Source organism: Oncorhynchus tshawytscha, linkage group LG16 (genome assembly GCF_018296145.1).
Source record: "Oncorhynchus tshawytscha isolate Ot180627B linkage group LG16, Otsh_v2.0, whole genome shotgun sequence".
Taxonomy (NCBI): domain Eukaryota; kingdom Metazoa; phylum Chordata; class Actinopteri; order Salmoniformes; family Salmonidae; genus Oncorhynchus; species Oncorhynchus tshawytscha.
This window is the reverse complement of record NC_056444.1, coordinates 32,098,160-32,123,471: the sequence shown is the minus strand read 5'-3', so window position 1 is coordinate 32,123,471 and position 25,312 is coordinate 32,098,160. Positions and strand designations below refer to the sequence as shown.

General features: G+C 42.5%; 1 protein-coding gene across 1 annotated transcript in view; it reads left to right on the top strand.

The window, feature by feature from the left end:
• Positions 1-24,999, top strand: part of odad2 (outer dynein arm docking complex subunit 2) — a 69,881-nt gene extending 44,882 nt beyond the window's left edge. Inside the window, exons 17-20 of the mRNA XM_024374734.2 lie at positions 3,302-3,416; positions 7,886-8,074; positions 8,338-8,559; positions 23,998-24,999. Of these exons, the coding sequence (XP_024230502.1) occupies positions 3,302-3,416; positions 7,886-8,074; positions 8,338-8,559; positions 23,998-24,111 (640 nt within the window). The 3' untranslated portion in view covers positions 24,112-24,999. The remainder of the gene's footprint in view (positions 1-3,301; positions 3,417-7,885; positions 8,075-8,337; positions 8,560-23,997) is intronic.
• The last annotated feature ends 313 nt before the right edge of the window (positions 25,000-25,312 follow it).

Below are 25,312 nucleotides of genomic sequence, written 5' to 3'. Positions count from 1 at the left end.
CTACAGTCCAGTTCTGCTAACTACAGTATGTGCCGCTTATTTGGCTTCAATGCTCCTAAACGCTGCATACAATATAGTCCCATTTGAATCTCATTGCTATTACAAGGCTGTTACAGACTGCAAGACCCTTACTTAATTAACACTGGACATGAATAAATAACTTTTATGTCTGAGTATGTTTTGTTAGGCTAGCCATTAATGCCATTGTAAGAATAAGTCATATGGTGTTGATAAGCACAGTGGTGCAATAAAAGTTGCAGAACTGTTGTTTTGAAGAAATAAGGCCGTTTCAGCAATTAGGCTAGCTAGCCTAACTTCTCCATTCACCCAGGCAGAATGTTATATCTGAACCCATTCATTCAGGGCCATGTTTTCTCATGGAATGTATATTTAGGCCTTGTCATTTTTTTAGCATTTACACTTAGTTGTGGACAGAAAGTCCTTATTTCCACAAGTGCTTTCTGTATGTCTTGTGGCAGGGTGAATTATTTTGAGGACCTGTGTGTACAGTAGTTTGCCGAGCAATTAACATAGCTCACATTTGATTGTTTCCTGCTCCAGACCACGTTTGGTCAGAGCTGGTTCTCAGATTAAGGACCTGACCAGGCCTGCTATTGTCACTCCCTGACTGACTGGACTACAGGGTGATGTATGTCTGTGCTGCTCCAAACTCTACATGGTGCTTCAAATTCTTTGCAAAATCCATGTCAGTTATTGGCTTTGTTTAGCTTTGTTTTCCTGGTCCAGGCCACATGGCCAGGAAAACGTCCTGGCCATAGTTGTAACTTTTCAAAACTAGCTAATCGATGATCTACGCCTACCTGTTTGTTTTAAAATCCTTTTGAAAATAAGCGTATTTTTATTCTAAGCTATTGCACTGTGTGGCTAATGATATCATAGACAAAATATGGGGAAAATATCACATTACATTCCCTCCTAGTACTTTCTATAATTTACAAGAAAGAACGCACGTTTTGCAAATGCCTTGAGGCTTTGTGGTCTCCTTGTTTCCATCCCTCATCCAACTGTCAGTTGTCTCCTTCATGCTAACGTGTTTCATACCTGCTCTTGTGAGGACAGAACTTTTCTGGCGCTCGATATGAAGTTTAGTTTGTTGTTGGGCTGGATTTAGGAGGCCCCTCTGACTGGAGTCTTACGATATGATCCCCCAGACTGATTTATGTGCAAACGGAAGACAGATGGCGCAGGGGACTTCTCTTGATGAGTGCTCGCTCATTGCCAGTCACGGAGATACCGTGATTAGGGAGTGTTTAAGTAATTATGACAGCATTCAATGTCGGCCTTGTTGGTGGAAGCACACATGGGAAAAACGTTACATGTTATTTATACCAGACAACGGGCACATTGTGGTGTAATTCTTTGGGTTCCCAGACCCTGACTACAGCCTTGACTACAGTCATGTACGCAGCATGAAATACGGCTTATGCTTAAGTAAACTTCAACTCGGACGCCATGAAATATAGAGAGACCTGTCTACTGGCTCTGTTTGATTTGGAAAGAGGTATCCCCAGACTACCCACCCACTGTACAGTATAATGTTGTTTTGGTTCTATATATAAATATCTGTATAGACCTCTCACTTTACCTTGATTTAAGTTAACCTATGGCCTACCGTCACATAGGCACTCAGTGATTTCTCATGAAGATCCACTTTACCAGACCAGACCAGACTGAGAGTGAGTTTTTAGAGCTGTGGTGGAAACAGAATGGGACTGGTGAAGGTTGGTTTGTCATTGAAAACCCATGCAGAACCCTTTGATTCTGCCCTGTGATGGGTTTTCAGAGGTTGGACAAATGAATACTACTGTATGGCCCAGCCAGAGCTCTGAGAAAGACGAGCACTCAAATGTTCCTCTTGACTGTGAAAGTATATACACTGAACAAAAATATAAACGCAATCATACAACAAATTCAAAGATTTTACTGAGTTACAGTTCATATAAGGAAATCACTCAATTGAAATACAGATTTGCATCTGTTGGTCACAGATACCTTAAAAAAAAAAGTAGGGGTGTGGATCAGAAAACCAGTCAGTATCTGGTGTGACCACCATTTGTCTCCTACAGCGTGACACATCTCCTTCACATCGAGTTGATCAGGCTGTTGATTGTGGCCTGTGGAATGTTGTCCCACTCCTCTGAAATGGCTGTGCGAAGTTGCTGGATCTGCTCAATGGGTGACATGTCTGGTGTGTACGCAGGTCAATTCAAGAGCTGGGACATTATCAGCTTCCAGGAATTGTGTACAGATCCTTGCGACATGGGGGTGTGCATTATCATGTTGAAAAATTAGGTGATGGCGGTGGATGAATGAAATGACAATGGGCCTCAGGATCTCATCACTGTATCTCTACCTGCCCATACCATAACACCATCGCCACCAATGGGGCACTCTGTTCACAACATTGACATCAGCAAACCACTCGCCCACACAATGCCAAACACGTTGTCTGCCATCTGCCGCTACAGTTGAAACCGGGATTCATCCGTGAAGAGCACACTTCTCCAGCGTGCCAGTGGCCATCGAAGGTGAGCATTTGCCCACTGAAGTCTGTTACAACACCGAACTGCAGTCAGGTCAGTACCCTGGTGAGCACGACAAGCATGCATATGAGCTTCCCTGAGACGGTTTCTGACAGTTTGTTCAGAAATTCTTTGGTTGTGCAAACCCACAGTTTCATCAGCTGTCCGGATGACTGGTCTCAGACGATCCCTCAGGTAAAGAAGCCAGATGTGGATGTCCTGGGCTGTCGTGGTTACATGTGGTCTGCGGTTGTGAGGCCGGTTGGATGTACAGCCAAATTCTTTTAGTAGATAAATTAACATGACATTTTCTGGCAACAGCATCATTTTTATAGACTTTTATAGTCCCTAGCACAAGGTGCACCTGTGTTATGATCATGCTGTTTAATCAGCTTCTTGATATGCCACACCTGTCAGGTGGATGGATTATTTTGGCGAAGGAGAAATGCTCACTAACAAGGATGTAAACAAATGTCTTCACTAAATTTGAGAGAAATACTATTTTTGTGTGTTTGTAAAATTTCTGGTATCTTTTATTTCAGCTCATGAAACATGGGCCCAACAATTTAGATGTTGCATTTATATTTTTGTTCAGAGTATATCATACTGACTGTGCCCACTGTAATATCACTCTCTATTATCTTTTTTTTCTCTCTCTCTCTCTCTCTCTCTCTCTCTGTCTGTGTCTATCTCTCTCGATCCTCTCTCTACTGCTCTCTCTCTCCCTCTCTCTCTCTCTCTTCGCTCTTCTACTACAGGATCATTGACCGTCTGGATGGAGTGCGTCTGCTCTGGTCCTTGTTGAAAAACCCAAACCCAGATGTCCAGGCCAGTGCTGCATGGGCCATTTGTCCATGCATTGAAAATGCAAAGGTACAGTACACCTAAGAAACAGCATTTGTTTGAATTATTTTATTATTCTCTAATGGCAACAATGCTTAACATCATGTAATACATATGTAATACATATTTACATAACATTGTAAATAACATTAAGTCTCAACCTTTCTGCAAAAGTTCTCATGTTCTATTACAGGTTTATATGTGTATGTTTATCTTGGTTGTAATATGTTCATCATGTTTATCGTGGTTGTAATATGTTCATCATGTTTATCGTGGTTGTAATATGTTCATCATGTTTATCGTGGTTGTAATATGTTCATCATGTTTATCTTGGTTGTAATATGTTCATCATGTTTATCTTGGTTGTAATATGTTCATCATGTTTATCTTGGTTGTAATATGTTCATCATGTTTATCTTGGTTGTAATATGTTCATCATGTTTATCTTGGGTTTAATATGTTCATCATGTTTATCGTGGTTGTAACATGTTCATCATGTTTATCTTGGGTTTAATATGTTCATCATGTTTATCGTGGTTGTAATATGTTCATCATGTGTATCTTGGTTGTAATATGTTCATCATGTTTATCGTGGTTGTAATATGTTCATCATGTTTATCATGGTTGTAATATGTTCATCATGTTTATCGTGGTTGTAATATGTTCATCATGTGTATCTTGGTTGTAATATGTTCATCATGTTTATCGTGGTTGTAATATGTTCATCATGTTTATCATGGTTGTAATATGTTCATCATGTTTATCATGGTTGTAATATGTTCATCATGTTTATCATGGTTGTAATATGTTCATCATGTTTATCTTGGTTGAATCCCTCTCTCACACTGTTCAGAAGCCTGTTTATATCATCATGCAGGTCAGCCTCCTTAAGCCTCTCTCTCCTTAAAGACAATCTGGTGTCGAGAGGTTGCTGCAGGGGTGACGTTGTGTCACTGGAGGCTTACATGAACCCTCCTCTAATACAAAGCAGAACACGCTGCTCTCTGTTGGTGAACTGGTGAACTGGGAAACAGGCAGCTGGCAGGCAGGCATGCAGGGAGAGACTTGGAGGAGTAATATCCTGTTCTGACTCCTCTGTTGAAAATCCTCAACATGCTCTGAGTTACAGAGTCATACAACCAGCCGCAGCTTCTTCTTACGAGCAGGGTGCCAGACAGACAGGCTGTGACCCCATTCTGCACATAAAGGCTGGGGTACATACTTCTACTGTCCAGTCCTCATGGCATAGGGCCTGCTGTATAGCATTCATATGCTGTCTGAATTCCAAAATGCACCCTATTCCCTATATAGTGCACTACTTTTGACCAGAGGGCCCATAGGGATCTAGTCGAAAGTAGTGCACTATGTAGGGAATAGGGTGCCATATGGGACTCAGTGTCTATTGCATTCATATAGAACGGCTGAAGTATAGCTATCTAAATCCCCCCCCCCTAATATTTCTGTCAGTGGGTTTGATTCCCAGGGTTGTTGTATAATTTTTCCAAAATACAAATGTAACATAGTTCTATTAGATTATAGCCAAGATGAACGTAAACAGCTTGTCAGTTGGACAATCTGTTGACGTTTATACAGATACATTGGGCCCAGCTCAGGCAGGTGTCTCAGTCAGGGTGAGGGGAGCTTTTCACTCGCTACAAGGAATTTTTCCGGACCAAAATTGTGACAAAAATGATCTATGGCAACCATATGGAAGAGGAGTGCCGACCGGCTGCAGCTTGAACACTAACAAAGTTTGACCGTGTTTGTCTGGACTTTACGGTGCCAATTTTTGTAGTGAATACATGAACATGCTCTTTGGTTGATTTCTGACACCGGGGCAATGACGAAAGCTAAATAGTGCGTAGGTTTTGCCTGTCGAGCGAGCGAGGGGAACATGATACTGCTCGGTGCAGTAGTAGTTATATAGATAAAAGCCCCATGTGGTTTTAGTTAGCAGCTCCACAGTGGATTTATGAGAGGATCATGGTGTAAATGCAGCTGCTGGATGCTCCAGTCCTTACCTCTACTCCTACTCAGGCATATACAGACACATACAAGAACAGTACGCCCCACTTGTACCGGCCTGCCTGGCCAGCTCCCTCTGTGAGTAAAGCCCTAGTCATTATTGCAGTCAGCAGGGGCTTTGCAGTGAATCAGTCAATTAGCATTGTTCCCTCAATCAAGGAGGTAACCTGCCCTACTGCTCATGTAATGAAGTGCATTATTAAGTTGCCTGGACACGGGCAACTTGCGATAACCTGGTTTATTTACCATTTACATAGTAGCCTATGGACGTAGGAGCCTGATTGCTTGCTTGCTGGAGAGGGTCAGGGCAAACTACTCTGCTGTGCCGCTTGGGCCGGCTTCCTTTCCCCCTCCCTCAGACAAGGCCAAATCACGCACACCGACCAGATAATGTGTTTTCTATTTCATTTAATCTTCGGTAAAAAGGGACAGCAGGATGGCCGGGGCCTTCCGTGTGTAGCTGTATAATGCTGTGGTTTCCAGGGATCTGGGGTTCTGTCCAGGCCATGAAAGGGATCCTCACTAGTCCGCCGCCGCAGCTGGTGACTTGAGAAGCGCTTCCTCTGTCGCTGGTGAGTCGCGGCATCATCAGTATTCCTGAGGAAAGGCTTCCTGTGCTGTGTGCGCTCTCTGTGCTGTGTGGAGGCGGAGCGGGGGGTCAGCTCCTGGCTCTGGCCCGGGCACACACACACTGCCCCTCCTCTGGCACCACATCTGAGGGGAGCAGAGAGAGAGACACCACCGTGTTCCGTCTTGCTCTCTGAGCCCTGGCCTGTCAGAGCTAGAAGGTTCCATTCAACACTCCTCACTGTGCAGTGTGCACAGCCACGATACCTGCTGTGGTAGTGTCCCATTGTCACTGCTTTGGTTGGATATGCCTGTACTCCTGTCCCTCGTTGAATAGGCCACTCACATTGAGGCTAGTGTGAGTGTGGTTAACCGGGCAGTTATTATTGCATTTATCTTTTATTTAACGAGGTGAGTCCCATTGAGATGCAAATCTCTTTTACAAGTGGAGCCCTTGGCCTGGCACAACCACACACAACCCCCAAAGGGAGGGGGTTATGATTCATTACCTAGACAATCATGTCTACGTACAAAAAAACTAAGAAACAAGCTATATTAAATCCTCAATGTCCTAGATGGAGATATAATGTTGATGGATATTGAAATGGAGCATGCGTTGTGATGATTTGCACTCAGCCATCTCTAATTATACGCTTTCCATAATCTTGGTTTACTATTTTCATATTGCTGGAGAAAGGCTGGCAGTGGCTGTGTATGCCACCTTGATATATACCTCCTTTTGGTGCCGATTTTGTTGAGTTGTGATTTTAAAAGAGGCCCGATCTACCAAGCTTCATTGAAGGCTGCTTATGTGCCCACTCTCTTCCGCTGTGGTTCCTCAGAGAGCTTGGACGGTACAGCCCCATAAGTGGCTGAGAGTCCTGTGGTACCAGCTAGCCCACTGGTGCCATGCACTTAAACCAGTGTCTACGGTGCCAGCCTGGCCTGTATGGTCGGGGAAACACACCGACTCCTTCAGTTCCCTCTGCACACTGATTCCGACACCATGTTTTGGTCCTGTGTTCTGAACAGTGTAACCTACATGGAGAGGTCATTAGATGGGCCTTATGTTGAAGTAGTGTTCTGAACCATGTAACCTACATGGAGAGGTCATTAGATGGGCCTTATGTTGAAGTAGTGTTCTGAACCATGTAACCTACATGGAGAGGTCATTAGATGGGCCTTATGTTGAAGTAGTGTTCTGAACCATGTAACCTACATGGAGAGGTCATTAGATGGGCCTTATGTTGAAGTAGTGTTCTGAACCATGTAACCTACATGGAGAGGTCATTAGATGGGCCTTATGTTGAAGTAGTGTTCTGAACCATGTAACCTACATGGAGAGGTCATTAGATAGGCCTTCTGTTGAAGTAGTGTTCTGAACAATGTAAGCCTACCTGGGGGTGTAGAAAAGGGAGTCCAAATAACTCCTCATCCAAATGGAACCTAACCATTAGATAGGTCTGCTGTAGAAGGATTAGTTCCCCTTGGCCCTTGTATTTCTTAGCAAGAAATCCCATAAATTTTGCCCTGTCGATATCTGTAAATGGCTTTTTATAACAAACGGACTATATCTCCCCTATGACATGCTTGATGAGGAATAGCTACTGGCACACCACACAGCCCATCCGTATTTACAATGGTCCTATCAGTAGAGTGGAAAGCAGGAGAGAGCCACGGCTACTCACCTTACCTCCGATTGGGCTGACTGGCACTGGTGGGGTTTTGATTGTTGCTAAGGCTGATGAAAAGGCTTTTTCTTTTTCCTTAGCTTGTGTGTTTCTTTGGTTTTCTCTGCTCTGCTCAAATGCCCCTTGCTTCCCTCCCTGCCCATTACACAGTCTCCCTGTGCCACTTCATTTCACAGATTGAGAACACCAAGCTAATAAGAGGCTTTTTACTTTTAGGATTCAGGGGAAATGGTGCGCTCATTTGTCGGTGGATTGGAACTGATTGTTAATTTGCTGAAATCAACAAACAAAGAGGTACTGGCGAGCGTGTGTGCCGCCATAGCCAAAATAGCCAAAGACGAAGAGAATCTGGCAGTCATCACTGACCACGGGGTTGTACCGATGCTGGCCAAGCTGACAAACACAGTAAGTACACCTCAAAATACTTCTAATCCTACTCAATTATCCTGTGTGTTTACTGGGAATCTTCAGTCCTGTTGTAAATGGACTGTCTATGATACCATCATCTCAGTTGTAATTTAAAAGTTCACTGTAGTGTTTGAAACAAACTCTATTGAGTAGTATGCATAGCCTAGGTCCTGGTCAAAAGTAGTGCACTATATAGGAAATAGGATGCCATTTGAGATGCAGCCATAGATGTCTGTTGTCCTATTTTCTCTGTTTTACAGACTGATGATAAGCTGCGTCGTCACCTGGCTGAGGCCATTGCCCGTTGCTGCATGTGGGGCAGTAACAGGGTGTTGTTTGGGGAGGCGGGGGCCGTGGCCCCCCTTGTCCGTTACCTGAAGTCCAAGGACACCTCAGTCCACCAGGCCACAGCTCAGGCCCTTTTCCAGCTCTCCAAGGACCCCAACAACTGCATCACCATGCACGACAACGGAGTGGTCAAGGTATGTTCTTTGGCCCCTGATGTTTTCAATCACTTTTTAGCTCTCAACCACTTGTCCTTTCCATACCTAGTGATCAAGGTATGTTCATTAATATCTTTGCTCATGATCATTCACTTTTAAAAAAACAACACTCAAAATAATCTTATGAAAAGAACACTTGATAAAACTTGTGGTTTTCGGACATGTGTGAAACATGTCCGTAAAAAAAAAAAGATGTGACGTTTCACATCAATTTTTCACATGCCAACAAATCACATGAAAAATGTCATGTGGGAAAAACGGATACGTGAGTCAGACATGTGGTTTATGGACACGTGTGATGGATTTTTCACATGTACATTTTTCACATGACTCAAGACACGTGGTTTAGAGATTTGAATTTGAGATTTGAACTGCGCCATATTGCTGAATGGTACCAAAAAATAACTAAGGATCATAGTGAAAGTGGCTGTAACTAGCAAAAGATCATGGTCGATGTAGTCGGTATCATCCTGCCTGAGAGAGTTAACCATGGAGTCTCCTAGTAGCCTGCAGTCCTGTGATTGATTAACTCACCACCTGGATTTGGTCTTATGAGGCAAAATTTGAAATAGTTTTTTTTTTACATTGGATAAAAGTAGAGACTCAGAGCTACAAAATGGTATATCATACACTGCATTTTTGAGGAACAATGGGAAAATAATTCTGCTTTGAAAAGTTGCTAAACATTTAAACTCACTTTTGAGAAACTGGCCTTTGAATGTATCTAGTGAAGAGCTCTTCTTTGTCTACATCCATTCAGCACCGTACACACCCTCTTATGCTTTAGCCCCACCCATCTTGTTTCGCTTTCGGAGCGTTCTGAGCGCACACTTGACGCTCTGGCTGATGATTTGTTTACCTATGGATAACATGAAAACAACCTAACCAGTTCTGCTGGCAACAATTTCATTCCACTTTTTTTGCAGACGTTTCCTGACACCAGCCATATTCAATGTGTGCGGTACACTTTAGCTTAAGACATGTAGCTAGCTAGCTAGGTAAACAATGAACCTAGCTAGGTAAACAACGTGTAAGATCACACACGTCACGTAACATTAGCTAACGAGCTAGCCAGCTAACGTTAGCTAGTTAAACAACAATGAACATAGTGCCAAATCATGTCGTTAGTACCCTGCATGAAAATGCTGGGGAGCTAACCAACCAGGTTCAATGTTAGCTAGCTAATATTAGGCTCTAACTAGAAAAGCAAACAGCTCTGGGATAGAGTAATAATGTCAGCTAGGGAGCCAGCCAGCTAACGTTAGCTAGCTAACTAGCTTGAAATGAAACCACTTTCTGTCAAAATTAGAAATGTGTCATATCTGAAAATGTAGCTAGCTAATGCTAGACTGTCTTACCTGTATACATCATCATGCATGATGGACGTCTCTCCCTGTCACGGATGTCATGCCACGGTTGCTAATAGCTTGAAGATGTCAACTGGAGACGGGTGTTTTCTCCATCTCTTTAGCTATCATACTCTAAATCCACTGATTTCAAAACTTGATCCTCCAGAAAGTGGAGAGCAACACTTATGCAGCTCCACTACACAATACTGTTTTTTTAAAGCCGAGATCGACAGGATTACCAACACAGTCTGCCCAGCTCAAATAGACAGAAGCCCTCTATATGGCAGACCAATCCAAACTCTGAACTCGGCATGTCCAGCCCACTCATTATCTCAGCCAATCATGTCTAGTGGGAAGGTTGCTGACTTTTTCTGTGGCTTAACCAAAAAAGCTCGTAATTTAACAATTGTATTCGTATTTACAAATGGCATACAAGTTTATTATTAAGGCACATGAAATTTCACAAGTTCCCGAAGGCATTTCTGCCAAAAAACACATTTTGATTAAAAAAACCTAAAGAAACGTTAAAATGGCTCTCCTGTGAAGTCATGACTAGTGACATACGCCTAGTTCATTGAAACGGGTCACAAATGTAGTAGTCAGAATTAGTGATTGTAATGAAATAGAATCACTATTTAATTAAATATCTCGATTTATAGCAAACTTTAAAATAATTCACCGTGGGGATTGAATTTGATCATCATAAACGGCCATCTAAATTTTTTTGGTTTGGCCCATCTGGCGACCGTAATTTACATAGGCTTTCTAGGACTTTTGATACAGCTAGGTTGCTACGCAGTAGCCGACCAGAAGAGCTTATGACTTCACCCTCCAGACCAGACACTGGGTGCCTGTAATAAATCCATTAGCTGCTCCTCTCTGTCTGTCACTTGCTCCGTGCACACAGCTCGTTCTGCATGCGCTCTGTTCATGGCGCTCTTAGTCATTGAGTATCCATAGCAACGGCTACGCTCGGGCTGCTCTGCTCAATGAAGAGACATGAGAGAGCAGTTAGCTGTTAGCTATTTTTCGTCACACTAAACTCAACATAACTCAAGGAACATTATTATTTTCTGTGAAATAATCTCTCCTGTCTCATATTTCACGAGGTTGGAAGCACTTCTGACTCCATGTTATGATCTTATTCAGATATAATTGTACTGCGCAGCAGAGCACACACAAATGGCTCAGCTTCAAAGTGTTAGTGATCAATTTAGTGATAACTGAGCCCTACAAGTACCCTAATTATTGATGAAAAAACAGGCCCTACCCGGATGTATAATATCAGGGCCGTCAGGCTCGTGTTAGGTAGCAGAGCTCTAATGTGGTTTCCCAACATTTCACGTTTCACGTGTGCTTTTGCAACTGGCGGGATTAGAACCTGGGTCTCCCACGAGAGAAACCAACGTCATGATCATTCGACTAACACTCATTTTAAAGTCGCAGTCTACTACACTTTCACATGTAATACCTACATATTTAAAGCAGTCCACCATAGTCCCTGTACCCAAGTATTCCAAGGTAACCTGTCTAAATGACTATTGCCCCGTAGCACTCACATCTGTAGGCATGAAATGCTTTGAAAGGCTGGTCACGGCTCACATCAACACCATCATCCCAAACACCCTGGACCCACTCCAATTTGCATACCGCCCCAACAGATCCACAGTAAACGCAATCTCTATTGCATTCACATTGCCCTCTCACACTTGCACAAGAGGAACACCTACTGTATGTGAGATTGCTGTGCATTAACTACAGCTCATCATAAAACACCATAGTCCCCTCCAAGCTCATCCTTAAGTTGGGACTGAACACCTGCCTCTGCAACTGGATTCTGGACTTCCTGACGGGCCGCCCCCAGGTGGGGAGGGTACAACACTGCCACATTGACCCTCAACACGGGGGCCCCTCAGAGGTGTGTGCTTAGTCCCCTCCTGTACTCCATGTTCACCCACAACTGCGACTTCAACACCATCATTACGTTTACTGACGATGACGATGAGGCAGCCTATAGGGAGGAAGTCAGAGTCCTGGCAGTGTGGTGCCAGGACAACAACCTCAGCCTGACAAAGGAACTAATCGTGGACTGTAGGAAATGGAGGGTTGAGCATGCCCCCAGTTGACTGAGAACACGTTCTCATTTGCAGCAACAACCTGGGGAATAGTTACAGGGGAGAGGAGGGGGATGAATGAGCCAATTGTAAACTTGGGATTATTAGGTGACTATGATGGTTTGAGGGCCAGATTGGGAATTTAGCCAGGACACCGGGGTTAACACCCCTACTCTTACGATAAGTGCCATGGGATCTTTAATGACCTCATTGAGTCAGGACACCCGTTTAACGTCCCATCCGAAAGACGGCACCCTACACAGGGCAGTGTCCCCAATCACTGCCCTGGGGCATTGGGATATTTATTTTTTTAGACCAGAGGAAAGAGTGCCTCCTACTGGCCCTCCAACACCACTTCCAGCAGCATCTGGTCTCCCATCCAGGTACTGACCAGGACCAACCCTGCTAAGCTTCAGAGCAAGCCAGCAGTGGTATGCATGGTGGTATGCTGCTGGCCCATTCACATTGACAGGGCTGTAGCGGAGCTGGTCGAGAGCTTCAAGTTCCTCGGTGTCCACATCACTAACACGGTTGTGAAGAGGGCACAACAACGCCTCTTCCCCCTCAGGAGGCTGAAAAAATGGCATGGGCCCTCAGATCCTCAAAAGTTATACAGGTGCATCATTGAGAGCATCTTGACTGGGTCCATCACCGCTTGGTATTGCAACTGCTTGGCATCCGACCGCAAGGCACTACAGAGGGTAGTGCGTACGGGCCTGTACATCACTGGGACCATCGCTCCCTACCATCCAGGATCTCTATACCAGGCGGTGTCAGAGGAAGGCCCTAAAAATTGTCAACGACTCCAGTCGTAGACGGTTCTCTCTGCTACCGCACGGAAAGCGGTACCGATTCACCAAGTCTGGAACCAACAGGACCCTGAACCCTTTCTACCCCCAAGCCAAAAGACTGCTAAATAGTTAGTCCAGCTAGCTATTTGGTTAACTATTTAAATATATGCATTTGTCTCATCACATATTCAGCTGCTACTGTTTATTAACTGATTCTGTTTCCTAGTCACTTTATTCCTACGTATATGTACATAGAGTATCTACCTCACTTACCCCATACCCCTGCACATCGACTCAGTACTGGTACCCCATGTATATAGCTAAGTTTTCTTATTTTTGTATTACTTTTATTACGTTATTACATTTCTATTATTTCTCTATTTTCTCGCTCTCTGCATTGTTAGGAAGGGACCATAATCACGGTCATAATCATAATCATAATCTGTTAGTCTACACCTGTTGTTTACGACACGTGACAAACAAAATGTTATTGATTTGATTCAGAACATTTATTGAGTTTCTCAGGATTTGCTTGTCACACCCTGACCTTAGAGATCCTTTAAATTCTCTATTTGGTAGGTCAGGGTGTGACTAGGGTGGAAAATCTATGTTTAAATTTCTTTGTTGGCCCGAGTATGGTTCCCAATCAGAGGCAGCTGTCTATCGTTGTCTCTGATTGGGGATCATACTTAGGCAGCTGTTGTGGGATCTTGTCTTTTTGTGTTGCATGTGTTGCACTCCTAGCTTTACGTTCATTGACTTGTTTATTGTTTTTGGTAGAGCATTTAAAATTAAAGAAAATGTACACCTACCACGCTGCACCTTGGTCTTCATTTAACAACGGATGTAACATTGGTGTGATTAATCACGATTATCGCATATTCATAATTTGCTCAAATTGAGCTGTAATTTAAGAGTTTTATATAGAAAGCATTACAAGAATATTGCCGTTTTGATTTTGTCCAAAGCATCGGTTAGCAAAATCAGGAAAATTGATAAACACTTTATTTAACCTCAAAGTCAACTTGTTTGGACATCGTGTTGTTGTTTTTAGCTGTATAGATTATGTATTTAGGATGTTTTCAATGTATTTTGAATGCTTTCAGACAATGTTTTTTCACAAACTGCATATCCGATTTTCACATGGGAATGTTTTTAACATGTGAAACCGCAAATTCCACATGTGCAACTGCAATTCACATGGGAGGTGAAAACGTGTTTTTCTTCTCACATGTGAAAGGTGGTATTAACATGTGAACTCTAATACATGTGAAAATGTGGCTTCCATGTGAAATTTAAGCTCAATATGTGCTATTTCATGTGGAAATTCCTCAAACGTTCTCCTCACACCTTCATAGAATTTCTTTTAATTTATATTTATGTCATTTATTTTTATTTTCAGCATTCTGTTAGTGCACATAAAGTTAGTTTTTGCAGTTTTAGTTGGTCATTTAAAACAACACGTCTAATGAATGGGGCTTGGAGCCCCATCACTCTACTATGTTTAAGCGATGTGTGAAAACACTGATAATAAACTTTGAAAACCTGTAACTATTTTCAGAGCCTTTGACCAAAGGAGCAGAAACAAAGGTAGTTTTATTCTCGTCCGAAACATGACTCCACATTCTAACTGTCATGGGAGTTCAGAAAAGCAAACAACTCAGTGTGTGCGAAGTGCCACTTCCCTTGTAAACCCTAGATGCCATTACAGAGCAAGTCAAAAGGGTGTATCTTGGGTAACTGTTGCTAAGAGTTGTCCCTGGACATGAGAGCAGAATCTGTCAGTGACATGTTTTAGGCCAAGGAACAGGGCCAAGGAGAACAACACTATGTTATGGTGGATATACTTTCAAACGAAAGCACTGCTTCACTGGGAAGAACATCTACTAAGTTAGAAGCAGTCTAAGCTACGCCGTTGCAGTCCCTTGGTTCTAATCCATAAGTGACTGAGAATAGAGAACAGTGAGTGTTTCATACAGAATAATAGTCTTTTATTATTTTCATTTTCCGATACTTTTCCCAAATTAGTCGTGGTTATATTTATACGTGACTTTGAAGTAAAGATTTTATGTTTAGATTGAAACTGTATTTAATGTCATGTTGTAGAGAACGGCGTAATGCAATGTTTGGGGAAATGTTTTTAAAATTTGTTTATCACATTACTTTCCGAAGGAGATTGTCACGTGAGAAATCTTTTGTGACCGCATAGGGTTAACCTACTTTTTTTCCCGACAACAACTGCAATGTAAATTATGAAGGGGTTCTGCCATTGCAGCCAAATATTTTTTCCCATGTTCATTTAATGGTGTACTTTAGCTTGATCTACTGTTGCAGTATATGTGGTTCAACACTACCCATAATTGGTAGCTGGACTGAACATTGGGTGTTCCGAAAGAGTAATGTCCAATTTTGCAAAAGTCATTAAGAAGAATGTTTTTTGTACTTCAAGCCAACACAAAAACCTGGACAGCTGTGTGGGTGTGTTTGTGTGTGTGTGTGTGTGTGTGTGTGTGTGTGTGTACTTACGTACGTACGCATGTTTGCTTGTGAGTGTGTACGTATGTTCGTGCATGCGCTTGTGTGTCTGCATGCCCTGCATACCACTCTTTTAATCAGTCTCTTTCTGTTTGCTCTTATTAATGTACCAGTGCAGAGTAAGTTGTTTCAACACAACTCCAAAATGTATTTTGGGATTATAAAGAGCTTAATTACGAGGGGGAAAAAAGGCAGGTTACGTTACACCACTATTGCGTGTTTAATTTGTTCTTAATCTGAGCGCTGAAAAGGAAACACACAGGCGGCTGCATTGTTTCAGTCTGACTGGGTTCATACTAACAGTCTGCTGATATATACCTGCCTGATCCCTAGACAACATTGCGAAACATTACGACGCAAGAGCCTGTCGGTAGTTAAACACTGAGAGAGGCATTGAGGCCTAGCTGTGTTATGTACATCCTGCTTCTGATCTATGGATTGGTTTGACAGAGAATGTGTTCGAACAATATTTCCTGACTTTTTTTTGTTTTGTTTAATGGGTTTGAGAAGGGTTTATCAAGGAGCGATGCTTGGCTCTCTGTCGGTGTAACTTACGGCCCAGTGTAAAATTAAAGACTGCCTCTTGTGTTATTGCAACCGTATTTCAAAGTGCCTTTCTCTGCCATTGAAAAGCTCTCAAAACATGTACACCCGCAAGTTGTATAATGATTTTGTAGGATTTTCTCTCATTGCCCCTCTAACATTCTGTTCAGTACTGTATGTAAACCTTCCTCCCCAGCATTCTTAATGGTGTATAACTTAGTCCCCTAAGCTTAGCAGAGGAAATTAAGCATTGAAAAGAAAGTATTTTACACTGGAAAACACATTAGTGACCCGTCTGAGTTTATTATTTTTTTCACATTTTTTATGTCCCTCGGTCTTAAAAATATCCAAACGCCATTTCATTGCATCTCTTCAAATTTCATAAACTGTATTAAAACCTTGTAATATTGCATGAAAAATATGAAAACATCTTTATATGAGCAGAATAAAAACCACAACATTTTTTTACAGTGTGTTTGCCTTGGCGATTTCATTAGACATTCAAAATGTTTCACTTAGAGGTTTCGTGTCTGTCCCGTTTTTCAGAATGACTCAGTCTTGTGCTTTATGTCATTGTGTTATTGTGCTTTATGTCATTGTGTTATTGTGCTTTATGTCATGGTGTTATCGTGTGTTTTGTCATTGTGTTGTCGTGTGTTTTGTCATTGTGTTGTCGTGTGTTTGGTCATTGTGTTGTCGTGTGTTTGGTAATTGTGTGTTCGTGTGTTTGGTCATTGTGTTATTGTGTGTTTTGTCATTGTGTTATTGTGTGTTTGGTCATTGTGTGTTTTGTCGCCGTTTTATTGTGTGTTTTGTCATTGTGTTATTTATTGTGTTTTATCACAGTGTTATTGTGTGTTTTGTCATAGTGTTAGTGTGTGTTTTGTCATTGTGTTATTTATTGTGTTTTATCACAGTGTTATTGTGTGTTTTGTCATAGTGTTAGTGTGTGTTTTGTCGTAGTGTTAATGTGTGTTTTGTCCTCCGTTCCCTGGTTCTGTTGGGGAACTCTGTGAACAAGCCTTGGAGGAGTTTTCAGGGGCTGCTAGCTTTCCCAGAGGAAGTGTCTACCAGAGCTAAGCAGAAAAAGCGCCAAGATGAATTGTCCTTCCTGTTTGAGTTGACATCTACACTTGGTATCTCACACTTTTATAAGGATGGTGCTTAATTTAGTCCCTTTTACAAAATCAACACACCCTCCTCTTTGCTTTACATCGCTTCCAGAGGGCCGCGGATTGTTTGCTGAATCCGTAAATCCTTGTGGACAGCTTCAGCTAGCTTTCTGTATTAAAGGGGCTCTTTCATAAGACAAGCTTTGTGAGGTAAAATGATGTAAATTACAAATTTGCGCATGGTAGGTATTCCAGAGAATGGCCGTTGCCAGCTCCTAGCTCGTATGTATTTTAGGCTTTAAATCTCAAAATTAGAAAAGCTTTTGCACTGTTGTTGCCATGTATACTTAGTCTACTCTTTCGCTTTCCACTGTCGGTGTTTGTCTTCATTTTCTGTGCTCTACACGCTCAAACTGAACTAGTGAACAAGACAAGGGAGAGAGGGGAGAGAATAAATAGAGGGAGGGAAGGAGTGAGAGTGAGAGCAGCAGTCAGAATTTCAAACACTGCACCATCTCAGAAGAAAGATTTCTGAAGTTTCCTCTTAGTCATGCTCTGTCTGTAACAGAATGTCAGGTTGTGGACTGGATGTGGTGTGCAGATGATACCGCTAGCATACACCACTGGTGCTGCTCTGGTGCAGCTAGCTACTGTATGTATGAAATACCTAGTGTGTTATGTGTTAGGCCTGCCTGACGATATGACTCAAGCCTTTCTCTAAAGTCTGGTCTGGAAGGAGGAGGAATGTCCAGTTCCAACAGCTCTCTCAGGTTGGACTTCCTCGTGTGTGTGTGTGTGTGTGTGTGTGTGTGTGTGTGTGTGTAGATTTAGAGAGGGTGTACAGTAAACTTAGAGTAGTCTTAGAGTACAGTAAACTTTCCATGAGTCAAACCCCCAAAATCATTGATATGAAGCTGGGTTTTTCTCTTCTGAGAAAGAGATGAGGGGAACACAGCTAAATGGTCCTGGCTCATTGGAGGCCATAGGGAACGTTGTTTACCTTGACTTCCCTGAGTAACTTCCCTTCCCCTCGACCCAGAGCTCAGCTCAGCTAAATGCAGCCTGTTTGTGTTGTTTGCCCATAGCATGGAAAGAGCAGGAGGCTGAACCAGGATGTTCGGTCCCAAATGGCACCCCATTCCCTATATAGTGGACTAATTTTGCCTCTGGTCAAAATGTAATAGGGTGCCATTTGGGACGTATCCAAGGGAACGCTGGGCCAGGGGTCTGAGTCTGTAATGCCTGGTTGGTTGTCAGACCCAGGAGCTTTTCTAGGGGGATTTAGAGATCCTAACTCCTCAGGAAGCAGCAGCCCAACACCGGAGCACTTAACACTGGGACACCTCCATGTGTGATGGGCGGGGATGTGTGTGTTCGTGCATTGCACATGCTAATGCAACACTGTGCAGCAGGGCAGGCCTCCCCCTCCCCAGCTCAGCCTGAGAGCCAGAAAGCAGCCAGGGGCGGCAGCGTGCTCTGCTCCTGCAGCTTCTCTTTTAGGAGGGCAGGACTCACAAGAGTCCCTCTGAAGTTCGAAAAACCTCACTCTCCTGATTCGGTTCTCAAACGAGCGAGAGCAAGTGTTCATGTTACCATGGTTTGGGAATATTCTAACAAGTGGTGTATTATAGTCTTTGAGATCCCAGCTGGGGAGGAGGAAGAGAGAAAAAATGCAAAGAGACACGCTTATCTTAGCCCATAACTGTGCGCTTGGGGAGACCTTATTTGGCCTCGTCTGAATAACATGCTATGATGTTGGCAAAACGCTGCTTCTGGCACTTTGCAGGCATCCTCTCTTTTCACAAAAGAGACTTGTGTCTGAGCCTAGCTGCATGTTTTCTGGACCTTGTGTATATAACATTTGCGTTTCAGAGGTGTTTTGGATGCTATTTAAAAACCCGTATAAAAACCATATAAACTGATGTTACTACCACAGAAATACTAACTGATACACTGACGCATTGAAAGAGACCCGTATTCATAGGCCAACATCCATTTTTTTTATTTTTTCCAATGCAGGGAATGGACTGGTGGTATTATTTTCTCAGCTTTTTGAGGGTTGTCAATGTTCTCCCGGAGTGTGTCAGTTTGTGTGCTCACTGCTCATACACGGAGAGGAGATAGAAGCCTCGTCTTTCATCTGTTTTCCTTTCACTATTTATCTTTGAGCAGAACATTCTGGGAATGTCTTTCTCTCCGCTCTCTGGCACTGCGCTAGGCCGCTAGCAAACCACACAAATGTGCGACGCAGCCTTTTTAGTTTGCATGTAACACAGAAAGAGTCAGAGTTCAACCTCAACCTCACACTGACATACATTATGAACACAATGATAGCATGGGAACAGAACAGAGACCTGTAATGTCCTGTAATGTCCCGACCAGTGGTAAACTCACCGTCAGGGCCAAGGGCAGGCTGGTTGAAATAGATGGAGATAAGAGTCAGTGAAGCATGATGTGAGGATCTATTAGATTACTTTCGAGGCAGATGTTCACGTTAAAACACACTTACAAACACACACACACACACACACGTGCACATGCAGCACATGGGGATTCGTGAAGCGTAGTCCTCATCCTGAGGTGTCCACACTTGCACCAGCGAATAGCTAGCTTTTCGTGCCGACTGGTAAGATGTTTCAGGAGGGCAGTCATGTGTGCTAGTAAGCCAGAGGTTCTGGGTCTGAGACGAATCAGGAGGAATTGGTACTCGCTAAGCAAGCAGCGTGACGTACTTTACAGGCGCGCGTGCACACACACACACACAGACACACACACTATTATATTAATGATACAGTACAAACCCCATTAAGGATCTCCATGGAGAATGCCCTGCATGTGAAAGACAGAAGAATCCAACCTGGTCTCAGAGCATTTCATATTATTCTGTACGTAAATCAGAAACACTTGATTTAATATGATATGTTACGTTTCGTATGGTACAGTTGAAGTCGGAAGTTTACATACACTTAGGTTGGAGTCATTAAAACTTGTTTTTCAACCACTCCACAAATTTCTTGTTAACAAACTATCGTTTTGGCAAGTCGGTTGTGTCATGCACAAAGTAGATGTCCTAAGTCATTTTCCCAACAATTCTTTACAGAGATTATTTCACTTATAATTCACTGTATCACAATTCCAGTAGGTCAGAAGTTTACATACACTAAGTTGACTGTGCCTTTAATTTCAGAAAATGATGTCATGGCATTAGAAGCTTCTGATAGGCTAATTGACATCATTTGAGTCAATTGGAGGTGTACCTGTGGCCTACCTTCCAACTCAGTGCCTCTTTGCTTGACATCACAGGAAAATCTAAATAAATCAGCCAAGACTTCAGAAAAAAAAATGTAGACTTCCACAAGTCTGGATCATCCTTGGGAGCAATTTCCAAATGCCTGAAGGTACCACGTTCATCTGTACAAACAATAGTACGCAAGTATAAACATCATGGGACCACGCAGCTGTCATACCGCTCAGGAAGGAGACGCATTCTGTCTCCTAGAGATGAGCCTACTTTGGTGTGAAAAGTGCAAATCAATCTCAGAACAACAGTGAAGGACCTTGTGAAGATGCTGGAGGAAATATGTACAAAAGTATCTATATCCACAGTAAAACGAGTCCTATATCGACATAACCTGAATGGCCGCTCAGCAAGGAAGAGGCCACTGCTCCAAAATCGCCATAAAAAAGCCAGACTACAGTTTGCAACTGCATATGGGGACAAAGATCGTACTTTTTGGAGAAATGTCCTCTGGTCTTCCAAATGGACAATGACCCCAAGCATACTTCCAAAGTTGTGGCAACATGCCTTAAGGACAATAAAGTCAAGATGTTGGAGTGGCCATCACAAAGCCCTGACCTCAATCCTATAGAAAATTTGTGGGCAGAACTGAAAATGCGTGTACGAGCAAGGAGGCCTACAAACCTGACTCAGTTACACCAGCTCTGTCAGGAGGAATGGGCCAAAATTCACCCAACTTATTGTGGGAAGCTTGTGGAAGGCTACTCGAAATGTTTGACCCAAGTTAAACACTTTAAAGGCAATGCTACCAAATACTAATTGAGTGTATGTAAACTTCTGACCCACTGGGAATGTGATGAAATAAATAAAAGCTGAAATAAATAATTCTCTCTACTATTATTCTGACATTTCCCATTCTTAAAATAAAGTGGTGATCCTAACTGACCTAAGACCGGGAATTTTTACTAGGATAATATGTCAGAAATTGTGAAAAACTGAGTTTAAATGTATTTGGCTGAGGTGTATGTAAACTTCCGACTTCAACTGTAAGTTTTAATTTGTGGATGTCCATCCATTTTGTATGATACATTATATATACAAAAGTATGTGGACATCCCTTCAAATGAGTGGATTAAAGTATTTCAGCCACGCCTGTTGCTGACAGGTGTATAAAATTGAGCACACAACCATGCAATCTCCATAGACAAACATTGGCATTAAATTGGCATTACTGAAGACCTCAGTAACTTTCAATGTGGCACCGCCATAGGATGCCATCTTTCCAAGTCAGCACAAGAACTGTTCGTCGGGAGCTTCATGAAATGGGTTTTCATGGCTGAGCAGCCGCACACAAGCCTAAGATCCCCATGCACAATGCCAAACGTCGGCTCGAGTGGCGTAAAGCTCACCGCCATTGGACTCTGGAGCAGTGGAAACACGTTCTCTGGAGTGATGAATCACGCTTCACCATCTGGTTTGGCAGATGCCAGAAGAATGCGACCTTCCCCAATGCATAGTGCCAACTGTAAAGTTTGGTGGAGGAATAATGGTCTGGAGCTGTTTTAACGCTTCAGCATACAATAACATTCTAGTTGATTCTGGGCTTCTAACCTTGTTGCAACAGTTTGGGGAAGGCCCTTTCCTGTTTCAGCATGACATTGCCCCTGTGTATAAAGCGAGGTCCATACAGAAATGGTTTGCCAAGTCTGATGTGGAAGAACTTGACTGGCCTGCACAGAGCCCAGACCTCAACCCTGTTATAGCAGCAAAGGGGGGACCAATTCCAAATTAATGCCCATGATTTTGTAATGAGATGTTTGATGAGCAGGTGTCCCCTTACTTTAGGTCATGTAGTGTACGTTACAAATTAGAGTTTGTATGATATGTTACGAATTGCAAATTGTACAATATAATCTGAATTTGAAAAATTTATGATATGTTGCGAATTCCAATTTCTTATGGCTAACGTTAGCTAACTGGCAAACACTAACGTTAGCAAGCTGGCCAACGTTAGCTAGGTAAAGGGTTATGGTTTAGAGTCAGGTTAAATGGTCAAGATTAGGGTTAAGGTTCGGGGAAGGGTTACCTAACATGCTACGTAGCTAAAGTTGTGGTGATGAGATTCGAACACGCAACCTTTAGGTTGCTAGACATTTGCGTTATACGGAGAGAGAGAGAGAGAGAGAGACAGAGAGACGATGGCTTTATTTGCTGCGTCGTCCTCTCTTAATATAGTCATATTCATAGCCTATCGAAGCCTATAAAGCCCGAGAGAGACTGAATAACTAAAGCTCTCTCCTTCATAGGACTGTTTCATGTAATGTCTGAATCTATTCCATGGATTTAGGTGTTTAAGAAGGTCTTAAGGATCATTTCCTTTGTACACAGGATACTGTCTAGAATATTGTTTGCTGTGCTTAAAGGATCCTCAGATGACAGGATGTGTCATTTCAACACTGACAAGTTGGGACACAATTGGTTGGCTGTTCAAACACCGCTGCCGAGCCTGCATCAATATTCTTGGTATACAAGACTTCAAAAACAAAACTTGCCATTTTACAGCTTTATAAAGCTTACTTTTGACTTAGTACTCAATGTAGAGCCTGAAAAGTATCTAGAATATACTGTATGATTAATGCACTGTCAAATAATCATTTTGTTTGGGACTCGTGAGCTTTCGAGTGTTTAGCTTTGAGATCTAAATTAGCCTGTTTCGTTCATTATTGATGCAAACCAGAAAGCCTCCAAACTAAGTTGAGTGTGGCTTAAGAGAGCTCAATGGTACAACATTGTGATTTCATGACGGAGCACACATTGAACAAATTTAAAATGTCCATTGCGCCGGAGTGTTTGTGCCTGTATTTACTTTTATTTTGATTTGGGACTGCAGCTGCCCACAAGCTTGATGTAGTCACTTTTTGCTCACGAAAATAGGCAAAGATAGCATACTAAAACCCATGCTATACCATAGCCACAGTGGGTTTTATTGGCAGACTTTTCCATCTCCAAAGGTTTACATGTTGTGACAGTATAATAAGTAACTCTTTTGAACACAATAAAAACGTTTTAATGTATTATTTTGATGTAAAACCCTAAATGTGGGGCCCAAAAAAAGCAGAATTTCTGGGGAGAGAAAAACCCAATGTTCTGCAAACAGATCAAACAGCAGATCCATTATACAAGTGGCAGTAATAGTCGGATATAATCTGACCTTTGGAGCAGTGGAAGGATGTCAAGTAGTGTGGTTGCTTCGTGCTCAGGTTTTTAATGCGTAGCCACACTGCTGCCTGCTAGACAAACGCTTTCATCTAAACAAACTTTGCAGAGACGGGCAGGCATGTGCTGCTTGCAGCTGTAACCCATGCCCCATGCTCATGGCCTGGTTAGGAGGTTAAAACAGGACACACAGAGAAAGACACGCCACTGCAGCCTGACAGACTACTCACAGCTACTGTATACAGACTTTGCATTTCTCAGCAATCGAGAGTTGTAGTGCTGACCATGAACAAACTACTTGATACTTACAGTATCCACTAAATTAATACATTTAATGTAAATGCCATATCCCCATTTGCTTTACCGACAGCTTCATCGTGATATTGAATGAGAATGAACAGATTGTTACATTAGCGACTTTATCTCCCGCATTAGCGACTTTGTCTCTCCTATCTCCCCTGCTTCTGATTGTTACAGTAGCATCTTTAACCTGTCCTCTCCTCTCTCCCTGTACTGTAGCTCCTGTTGGGTATGATGGGCTCCACTGACGAGGTCCTTCAGGAAGCTGCCGCTGGCTGTGTGGCTAACATCCGCCGCTTGGCCCTGGCCAATGAAAAGGCACGGTACGGTTAAACAACCACCATGAACCCTCCCCCCAGATGCTACTATGACCTCATCATCACTTTCTGGGTTACGATTGGATGTCATGGTTCCAGATCTACTCAAGTAGCCTTCCATCCACAGAGACTCATCTCACTATACCTCTATCCTTCCCACCCATCCCACAGAATATAAGAGTGATTCCTTCTGCCTCCATCTGTAATAGCAGGAAGCGTTTATTCTATCCTACCCATGAATTTGGATGATTATTTCATTTGGATTTCATACAAACATACTGTATAGGAAAACTATGTCTCCTCTCAATTTGATAATAGCAATAAATGCTTTCTTTCTCCTGTTTTGTGCCCATGCCAGATACCCCACCACTGTTCCTGAGAGTGAAGCAGTTTAGAGCATGTACTGTGCAGTCACATTCCTTACGCAATCCACACGAGACACTGATATCTAAACAAGACCACATCTGGCTGTGTTACTCACTTCAACACAAGCACCTTAAAACTGTAAATATGTCTGCGAAACACAGACACAACCTCCAATGAGCCCTTGAGAGATATTGGAAACAATGCATTGTTGTGTCAGTATATTATATGAGCTGAGCTTATTTGCTCAACAGTGGGTCTGTCTGTATGCAACTCAAGATGCTCAGAAATTCAATCAACATTGACATAAACGGGCAAAACACAGCGATAACATTGCATAATGCAATAGAAGGTCCCTCCTAAAACTATGAATCTAAACGTGTAATTGGTACACGCAGTTTCCTATTAATCACAATGACTTAATGTATTTTCCTGTTGCATTATGGGTAGGCATAGTCATTATAAGTAATTGGGAAAATGTATGTATATACAGTACCAGTCAAAAGTTTGGACATACCTACTCATTCAAAGGTTTTTCTTTATTTTTACTGTTTTCTACATTGTTGAATAATTATGAAGACGTCAAAACTATGAAATAACACATATGGAATCATGTAGTAACCAAAAAAGTGTTAAACAAATCAAAATATATTTTATTTCTATGTAGCCACTAGCCACCCTTTGCCTCGATGACAGCTTTGCACACTCTTGGCATTCTCTCAACCAGCTTCATGAGGTAGTCACCTGGAATGCTTTTCCAACAGTCTTGAAGAAGTACATTTTTCTGAGCACTTGTCTGCTTTTCCTTCATTCTGCGGTCCAACTCATCCCAAACCATCTCAAGTTGTTCTAGA